Source organism: Corvus hawaiiensis, chromosome 6, assembly GCF_020740725.1.
Source record: "Corvus hawaiiensis isolate bCorHaw1 chromosome 6, bCorHaw1.pri.cur, whole genome shotgun sequence".
Taxonomy (NCBI): Eukaryota; Metazoa; Chordata; class Aves; order Passeriformes; family Corvidae; genus Corvus; species Corvus hawaiiensis.
Window position 1 is genome coordinate 35,540,736 of NC_063218.1, and position 10,546 is coordinate 35,551,281.

General features: G+C 42.7%; 1 protein-coding gene across 1 annotated transcript; it reads right to left on the reverse strand.

Annotated features, from left to right (window-relative positions):
* Positions 1-2,672: 2,672 nt before the first annotated feature.
* On the reverse strand, positions 2,673-5,276 carry LOC125327671 (disintegrin and metalloproteinase domain-containing protein 20-like). Its single transcript, XM_048307457.1, has one exon. The coding sequence runs from the start codon at positions 5,274-5,276 to the stop codon at positions 2,847-2,849; it is 2,430 nt and encodes an 809-aa protein (XP_048163414.1). The 3' UTR covers positions 2,673-2,846.
* Positions 5,277-10,546: the final 5,270 nt, after the last annotated feature.

A 10,546-nucleotide genomic window follows, 5' to 3' on the forward strand; every position in this document is an offset into this window, starting at 1 on the left:
CTACCTAACACTTAATACCCTTACTGCACTGGCACAGACCATCTCACAGAATCAGAGAATGGTTTGGTCTGGAAGGGACCTTTAAGATCATCTAGGTCGAACCCCCCTGCCATGGGCAGGGACACCTTCCACTAGTCCAGGCTGTGTCTTCTTATTTCCTCCAGCACAATTTCACATACTACACTGACCCACATCTCTTGGGAGATGGTGCAGCAACATCTGAAGCTGCCTCTTCATGTGCAAGTGACTTACACATTAACCAAGTTCTAGCATCCATTTAAAGCATTTTAAAATGCAGTTAGAACCAGGAGGGGAGAAAAAAAAAAAGGGAAACCAGAAAGATTAGGACTGAACTTAGACTTACACCTTCATATCACCTTCAGAGTAGTGGGACATTTCTAACAAACCACCAGAAATACCAAGTTTTCCATTGCTGTGTTGAAATCAGAAACAACAATATTTTCAAGGAGAAAACCTCAGCAAGGGAGCTCACACATTTTATAAAACATAGACTAGGTTTGTTGGGATACATGTCTGTCTTGCTCGTATGGCCCAAGAAGAAATGGGAGAAAAGTGTACAGAAATACTCCTATCCAAAGCTCACGGAAAGCCTCCTCCCAATTAAGTCCTGTTTTTTCAGAACAATCTTTAAGCATAGAGAAAAACGGAAACTACAGCATTTTATTACTTTACCTTTCCCAGAAGTGCATTTGCAAGTAAACTTTCTAGCCTAAATTGTGCTTTCATTCACACCTCTGTCTCTTCAGTATGCAGGTCTGTAAATAAGAATTCCCTGACTCTGGTGTTTCTCTGTCTCAGCATAGATCTATACTTGGCAATGTATAGTATCTTATTGATCAACAATGGCAGGCCATCCAGGTGACAACCTGAAACTTCTGCCACTCTTTCTGTATTTAAAAAGCAAAATAAAAAAAGTCTTAGTAGATACTAGTTGTGCATAGATAGTTGGAAGGTGCTGCCTGAAGTGCTTTTCTTACTTTATATCTCCATCTTTCTGTTAATCCACATCTGTCTTGTCTGTCACCTATTCCTTGTTTGCAACACCTGAATTGCAGTTGTTATTTCTCAGAGGATAGCCCTCCCACTCCCCCAAACTCTCTGAAGAAGGTCTCTGGTTATGAGGAATAAATCTGGGGTGTCAGTCAAGAGGCAGTTATCTTGCCTTTTGACATAAACACAGGATTAAGTTTTCATCATCTAATCAAAACCATCCATGTTTTATTATGGCAATAAGCACGGCCTGCTAAAGAAACACTGTGTTATCTCGTTTCTGCAGACAAGCATAGATGACTATGTAAGGACCCATTTGCTCTAGACAAAAAGCTGTGAAAAACTGTGAATCACATGCTTTGTATTTCACATCCCATCATAATGTAATCAGCCCTTTTTGAATACAGGACACAAAAAAAATTACACATAAAAATACAGGAAAATGCATATTCTAAAAATATAAATTATGTATTTGGGAGGCAGCAAGAGTTGACCATCATAATTCGTAGAGTCACCAACATCTTTTTTCCCAAATGTTCCCAAGTGTTAGGGTACTTATCTCGCCTTTACAGAATGTTTGATGTGTGTGTGTACTTTGCTTTCTAAATACAAATAATTCTTTTGTTAGCAGACAAATGCATTATAGCCCTTTACCCTGAAACACCTTTAAAAAAAAGTTTTTGCTGTGATCTGGACTAGAGACTCCTCTTCATGCTGATCTGATAGAAATGTCTAGTTACTGCTGTAATATTAAAACTTATTGAATGGTATTTCCATGTTCCTCATATTTTTCACAGGTTAGACATATTTTATGTTGTGTTTTAAAAATGAAAACTACAATGCTTCTGTGTGGCACTCCATAGTGTTGCAAGGACACATTCAGCCATAGCTGAAGAAAGAATCACATAGCAAACCAAGAGAAACCCCCTGAGATAGTCAGATAAAGCATCTATCAAATATTGCAGGAATTCTAGGCGGGGTAGACTTGCAGAATAGTTCCAAATACTTTAGAAATTCAGTTAGCTTGGGGAACCCCACAGACAGCTCCTCTTAGCAACAATAAAATACACAGCACTTCTCAGCAGCAGTCAGAAGTCAAGACACTGGAAAATTTCCAGAAAATAAAAACAATTTGTTCTTGTGAAATGACAGATTTGGTGTCATTACACTGCTGGCATATATATTATGGTTCAGAAATGTAATGCTTACTAGTATGATCTGGATAATCCTTCTCTACTCTTTCACAAGAGGAAGACCCTGTTCCCCTATGATCTGCCTCCTTCCTGAAGGGCTGCTCCCTGTAAACAGCTGGAAGCGCTTGTGAAACAGACACCTGCATCTCACTGCAATACCTGTTCCTTGCCTGTTTGGGTGTCACAGATGTGAATTAAATCACAGAAACACAAAATGTTTTGCTTGGAAGGAACCCAGTGGAAACTGCAAGTGCAATTTTTTCTTTTTGGTTGTTAATGAATGACAGAAGATATTCACAAACATCTCTCTCACTGAATTGAAGAAAATATTAGGTAAATAAGGAAATTGAAGCAAAGAATTTATCTACAACTGTTTTAAGAAGTTTGCATTTTTAAACTGTTGGTATGAAGCATAAACACAATACCTGCGGTTTACATCAATTTAAGAGCTCCGGGTACAAAGAAAAGCATGCCTTACTGCCTGCATTTATTAACTTAAAAGAAAATAAACAGAGAAAATAAACATTTACTCTGCATTTAATGATATCACATGAGATTAGAGCTGTTCAGAATCTGTTGAATTATTTTAATGAGTTATCAGATGGCTCTGCTAAAGGGAGATTTCCTCAAGACATTCCAAAGCTACTGCTTTTGATCTTTGGTGGACTTTGACTCACTGACAGGCAAATTTTCTTTAGGAACTTCTGTTTTTTTCAGTCTTTGAAACAACTGCAATGTTCTATGGAATTGGGCTTTTACCTTCATAAGCCATCCCTCTATTTCCTGTTTATAACGGATGGTAAGGGCTACTCCAAGGATACATAAAGAAAAAAAACCAAACAGTGTTAGTCTTACTTTTGCTCTCTGAGAAGTCTTCCTGGCTGGAGGAGGTCCACTGTCAATGCTACCTCCAAATCCTTGCAATTCACAATATGGAGGAGCCCAGCCATACTTGCAGTGACAGTTCTTACGATTGTTACACACTCCTCTGTTATGACACTTTGTCATGTTACAGTCGTAGTTCAGCACTAATACATTCATACATGTCCTGTTGATACAAAGCATATCACTACCACATGGTGTGCCATCTTCCACAGCTCCCACATCTGCTCTTGGCATCCCTATGTGATAGTCAAGACCCCAACAGTTTTTATCTCGAACAGGAGTTTGGATTAGCGTTACATGGTTCTGCAAGAAAGGTAATTTGGCTATGTTTTCACACTGAATCCTACCACATAAGATATTCTCAGTACTGCATTTTGTAAAATGGATATTGTCACGAATACCACAATTCCCAAACCGGTCACCCTGAGTATTCACTGCTTTGAAGCAATCTAAAGGAGCAACCCTGGCTTGTTTGCCAAAGAGATGCCGGCACTGTTTACTGTGGGAAGAACATTTTCCTTGATAGCAATAAATACCATTTTTGCAAGGGGTTCCATCTTGTAGGTATACATCCAATGGGCACTGAGGGGAAATCCCATTGCAATACTCTGGCAGGTCACAGGTGCCAGTACTTGCTCTGCAGAGTGTTCCTGCTGGAAGGACCTTACAGTACTTGCAGCATTTTCCAGACGCACAGACCGAACCTGCAGTAAATGTGCAGTTTGCGTGGCAACAAGGATCCTTTCTGCAGTTTGCTTCTGAACCACAGTCACACTGCTCTCCGCTTTCTACTATCTTATTCCCACAGTATTCACGTGTCTTCGGGTAGAAAGTGCCAGGTGCTGGTGGTTGACGAAGGCACTCAGCACCACTTACAAGCCGGTCAAAGTACTGTTTGTAACTGCAGTCACTGAACGAATCAGTTTCAGCATTGTTTTCATACATAATGCATGTCTTGCGTTTGCATTTACAATCCGGTTTATCGTGGCCCATCCCAAGATTATGGCCCAGCTCATGGACAAATGTGACAAAAATTGCGGACAACTTTTTCTCAGTGAAGGAAATAACAGCCGATGACCAGTGCCTATCACACACTGTCCCTATATATGCCAGTCCCAGGCTGCCTCCAAACCACTGAAATGCAAATAAGTGAGCAACATCGTGGTACATCCGATGGTACAGGTTTGACTTTCTCCAGCTGTTAAAGTCACTAAGTGCCTTGGGAATAGAGTTAGTAATGTTTATAAAGTTGCTTTCAGTCCAGATCTCCAGTCCTATAAGAAACAGCCGGACAGAAAGCTGTTTGTACATAATGTCCCCAACATTGATGATTTGCATGACGTGCTTCAAGACTTCAGATTTGCTCCTGCCTGACTTCACAAACCGCACGTTGTCCACGACCACTACTATCTTCACATACCTGATGTGTGTCCACCAGTCGTTCAGCCTTTCGTTCTCCTCCTCTGCCTTGGGAGCCTTGAACCACGGCAGCACAGCCTTTTGTTGCTGCAGCACCTCTGGCGTCAGTCCGCAGCTGGGTCCCTCGGGGCTGTTGGCCTCCTCCATGCGGTAGAGAAAGTGCCGAAAGGCCGGGTCATTGGGGACGGGCTCGATCTGGTAGGTATCATCCTCCACCCAGAGCACGCCCTGGAGGCCCCTGCCGCAGGTGCTGAGGGCCACCAGGGAGCCGGGGCTCCCCAGCACCTCGCCCTGGTAGAAGCAGTTGTCCCGCACGAAGGGGTGTTCCTCTCGGCGGGCCCCGTCCCGGCCGTAGGTGACCAGGGTGAAGGGGCGGGAGACCAGGCCCCTCCTGGGCTGCAGGCGCAGCACCCGCGGCCGCCCCGCCACGTTCAGCCAGTAGGAAAGGGCCGGGGCGTCGTCGCCGGCCCGGGGGCTCAGCTGCCGCGGCACCGTCACCCACGCGGCGCGCGGCTCCGCGGGCCGGGTCCCCCGGGCCCCGGGGCACCCCGCCACGCCCAGCAGCAGCAGCAGGAGCCCCGGCAGTGCCCCCATCGCGGCCGCCGGCACCGGCCGCCCCCGCCCGAGCGGGGATAGAACCTGGAAGGGGCCAGCCCGGGCGGAACCGCCCCGAGGCTTCAACTGCCGCCGTGCGGGCCGGGCCGGGCTGGGGCCGGCGGGGGAGCGGCGCCCGTTCCCCGGGAAACGGCACCTGCGGCCGCAGCGCATCGCACACAGCCCACCCTGCTCTTTGAGCCGGGACAGGGGCTCTCGTGAGGAGGAGCGAGTAAATTAGCCTCCCCCAAACACGTTCCCAGCTTTTAATAACCTTCAGTTCAAATTAATAGGTACTTCTCCTTCTGAGCAGACATAGCGAGGACAGCCCCCAGTTCAGCTTCACACTCCTTGTCACAGATGTTTGTGTTGAGCAAAGGGTTCATTTGGGTAGACCACAAGTGGGAAATACTGTTTTAAAATCTCAAAAGGTTGGCTTTTGCTTTTTTTTTTCTCTTTTTATTACAGGATCATTTGTGAGTGGACATCAGAAACAGGCTATTTCAGTCCAAGAGAGTATCTGGAAAGGCTTAGAGTCTGCAATGAAAAAGTACAGAAATATTCCCTGTGGTGACCTTAGCATGTACCTTACTATAGCTACTACACCCCCCAAGAAATAAGGTAGAACCAAGGGGGAATTCACTTCCACTACATTCTATAATACAGAGGCAAACTAATAGTACCGAGTATAAAAGCACCAAGCATAAAAGCCCCAAGCCTATCTACACCACAGCTGCTATGTACCTACAACAGCGCACTTTAATTACAGCACTTAATGCAGCAGCCATTTTCCCACATTATGTCCTTTCTAAAGACTTGTGATTGCATACCAATGGAAAGAGAACACTTACAGGTACATCTACCACTTGGCTGCCATCCCTGTTTTGGGGTACAGCTTCATCAAAACACAACCGTAAGACAGTGAGTGATCTGGATTGTGGTAAGACAGGATGTCCTGTGCAACACAGCTATACACGCTGGTTTTTTGGCACATGGCACTGGGATTCAGCATAGCCACAGCTGTTACCTTTTGGGAACTTTTCACAACTTTCTTTTCAGCACTACAAGCACATTTGGGATGAAGTCCAACCTGCTATGGCCCTCATCTTTCTCAGCTGCAGGAGGTGTACCCTTCTACCATCCCATCTGGATCTCGGGAATCCTGCCTTTTGGCACCAGCTTCTGTGTGCTGACCATCACCCTGGCACAGGCAGCAACACTTAACATTTCAAACTACCTGAGACAGGCACTGCCCCTCAGGAGGCTGGGCAGTGAAAGAAGCAGCTGGCAGAATGCTCAGAGCCTCCTTCTGCTGCCTCACGCCCCAGGGTCCTGAGTGGGCTGGTACCTTACACTGGGCACATGGCAGGCCTAACTAACAGCTGTGGAGGTTACCAACAATTGTCCAAAGGTGCTTCAGATTCTGTGGTTTGGTACCATGCTCATTCCTTGCAAGCATGGCCAGTATTAGCAGCATACACCTTGTAATACACTACCTCAGATTAAAGGAGTGAATACAGGATGCCTGCTTCTATTAGGATCCATATAGGAGGATCTTTTTAGATATCCATCCTAACTCATAACCTGTTATAGCCTTAGATTAATTTTCTTATTAGTTTTAAAATTACAGAAACTGTTTCTTGTGAAGTCTTTTTTGTGCAGATAGTTGTTGAATGATTGTCCACTACTTTTCAATTATCAGCTTTGCATTTCAGTACTGTGAACTACATCAGATTATGTCTTTTGAAATAAATATAACCCAGACCACAATAATGGAAAAATCCTGTTATATAATCTGTATGCAGTCTGTAGTGCTATTTTTAAATGCATGTTTCTGCTGTATGATCACTCCTTAAATTATACAAAAGACCCTACTAAATCACTCTGCCAATCTGCAAGAGTTGTCTTACCACCCCAACCACCCCCCGACCTGAAGTTGCCTACTACTTTCTTTCTCTTTTAATATAAACATAAAAAATACTCAGGTTCCACAGCTGAACTCATGACAGATTCTTGGGAGGAAGTGTCAATGCAAGTTTGTGACACTGTGTTCAGCACCTAAGCAAGTCCTTCAGCATCGAGCTTACATGAAAAGGGATCACACTGTTGTGTTCAGGTTACCAGTGCCTTGCATTTCTGTATTTTGACCAAGTTAAGATCAAAGGGGAAGGAGGGAAGGATTCCCATTATATGACAATGAACAGGTTGGAAGGAAAAATGACTGACCTTACAGTGGAGCAGGAAAAAATATCATAATCTGAAGCTACTTCAACTGGCTTTCTCATGAGTGTTTTTCAATTTTCTTTCAACCTTGTAGCTCCCTAGAATTTCAAATGAAGGTACAACTTCTTGTGGAATTGAATCTTACCAGCAAGAGATTTTTCTTACTTGCCTTCCCTTCAGTCTTTAGGAACAGGTCACGAAACACCAGCAGCCTTGTGGACCATAGGTTGAAATTTACTGGCAGAAAGAAATGAAGCTTTCAGACTGCTGAGAGATCAATAATACATCATAACTCATCCCACTGGGAAAATTGGAAAATTTCTCCCCACTACCCATCCACCTATGATCCACATTTTAGGCTACAGGACACATATGAGACCATTTGTTTGTTCTGTGCATGATTGCATGACCAAAGCAACACTTTATCAAAAGTTCACCCTCCTCTCCAAGAAAAAAAAACCTATCTTGAACATTGAATGCCTAGTTACCATTTGGTTTGCTATTGAAAAATTATTGAAAACAACCCTGAAGAACTGTATCACATCAGCTTTTGTTCAAAAACCATCTGTTGGTCAGTGAAGCCAGTCTATTTGCATAACACATCTTCACCCTTTTTCTCACAGGGGACCTCCATCTCTCAAAGTGAAGCTGATCTATTCCCTTTGCCTTGTCCCTTCTCTTGCCTACACCCTTCTTGCTCCAAGAACAGCTTGCTCTGGCAAACAAAACATACTGACTGACCAGAAGGCATCTTTCTTTGCTAGGAAAAGGTTACCAAAATATGAATTATGGGGGCAGAGTGGCAAAGAGCAGTGTGTGAGAGCAACATACAGCCTGGTCAGACCTTACTTAGTGAAAAGATGACAAAGACAGTACTTCTGCTGCACCTAAGACACCATTAGCTTTGCACAGTAAACTGAGGCAGCTAGAGTGCCCCTCTTCCTACAGTCTGGCTGGATTTTTGCATGCACATGTACATATACACACATGTACATACAAATATGCATAGCTGTTCATGGTTATACAAACATTTACATGTACATTCAGGTTCTGAGGAGAACTATTTGAGTTCCAAGTAGTTTTCAGCTGCCCCATGATTTAGGCAAAGAAAAGCCCTTTTGAAGTCTGAATGGTTATTATCTAAGAGCAAATCTCACCTTTATACAGAAGAAAGTGATGCAGAAGCAAAATTGAGAAGTGCTTGCTTCTTCCCTTTCACCTACAAGCTTTACAAATACTGAATGTCCTTTGGAAGGACTTTGGACTTTGCAGTCAGGCTCTAAACCAAGAGAGAAAAGGTTTAGACTCTCATGCACTGAAAAACATTACTGACTACAAGATATCTGCTTAACATCTTAACAGTAATATTTGACATAATGCCACTTCAGTAAGTTAATGTCATAGCTCACTTAACTAATAAAATTATTTTAGAATATCTGGTCAGCAAGTAAGAGGATCATAAGATATTTCAGTTCCTCATATGGCAAACCTTCAGCACTGGACAGCTACTAAGAAATCGACACACAGGTAACATCCCTTACTGCTTTAAAATGTAACTCACTCAGGGAAAGATCATTCCCCTGGAAAAGGCTTATCACATTCAAATGCTTGTTTCATGAATGGAAGCCATTTTCCATCCTCTCAATAGCTTAGATGCTCGTGCTTTAACTCAGATGGGACCAGACCAGGAATCCATCCTCTTTAACACCCTTTGACACCAGCCAACACCAGGTATTTCTGCAGAAGGCAAAAAGGTTGCTCAGAGATGTAGAGGTGAAGAGTCTGCCCCTTCAAGTTCCACCCTTATCTCTGATCAGCTCAAATTCTGAGCATGGAGTATAATGGTTCAGTCTAAATGTAACTCCAGTTTCATTTACTTGTCCCTCTATTCTTGTACTACAAGACAGAACAAGTTCTCTCCTTTCCTACTTGTTCCACTATTCAGTTTTATAAAGACTCAATATCTGTCTTTCCAGCGCCATAATAGGAAAACTCTGACTCATTTTATTGCCCTTCTTCCGACCCTTCTACTTTAGGGAAACTCCTTTTCAGACATTGAGTTGTACAACACACTTTATTTCATGTGAAGTCCAGTGACTCAGAATATTTTGGTCATACTATGTTCTAGCATCCGTTGTTGGCCACAGCTCTATGTGTCTTCAGCAATAAGCAAGCTACCTTTCTTCTGCTAGTAGTGTTAAATATTTCCTTGGTGCATGAGTAGATAATTTTTCTCCATTAAAAAAAACAAAACTAAACAAACAAAACAAACAAAAAAAACCCCAACCAAACAAAAAACCCTCACCCCCCCCCCAAAACAACAACGACAACCCACCAAAAAACCCACCCACAAGCAACGCCCAACACCCTAGATCTTCATTAAGTGCAGTCTGTCATCTTTCTTGCTTAAGTTTTTCCAAATTACATACAGGTTCTGAGGTCCTTTAATGGCCATTTCCAAGGACTTTATTCTGACCACCAACAGCAAGGACTGCTGAGGTTCCTCACCATTCATGTCTCATTTCTGGAAATCCTGGCTTTCCATCATGGGGGTGGATGAGGCAATGGCTTTGGTGCTTCCTCCACTATTTGCTTTCAGAGGCATTTCTTTAATACAAGAAAGAACCAACACCCTTTTTTTCTAAGTATATTCACACCACATTGTCTTGTTTTGAGCATCCCAGAATAACTGCTTTCTATATTTTCACTTGATTTAATAGTTCCCACTAGCTTATTATCTACTTTCATAAGAATTTTGAGAAACGGCTGTTCAAACCTGATCCAGGGATGAAATAAACCTAATACAGACTCAAGTGAATTTCAGATGTATCTGCATCAACTGAGAACAGCTAGTGGTGTATCTACATCTTTTACCATTACAGCTTTGGATTACAGGACAAATATTACATGGAACTTTCTATCAGTCTGTAATAAACAGCTCTGACTGGAGAGCTAAATTACTGAAAAAATGTCTTGTAACCTGAGAATAAATTTGACTATCTAAGCATACTTTAGTCTTTCTTACTATCTACATTTTGGTTGCTATGTACAAACCTTTTTCTTGCTTACTACAGTTTACTGTATGAACACGATTAACAGTTGTGGAAAGAAAACAAGCTGTTTCAAGGTTCACTCCGCTACTTCAATGAAAAAACACAACCAAAGTAACAGTAATTTCTTTTCAATAGATGATTTCTAATTTTTCTGAGAAAAAAAAAAAG

What these genes read in the sequence shown, in the direction of transcription:
- LOC125327671 (XM_048307457.1), bottom strand. Translation starts at nt 5,276, where the DNA reads ATGCGCTGCGGCCGCAGGTGCCGTTTCCCGGGGAACGGGCGCCGCTCC.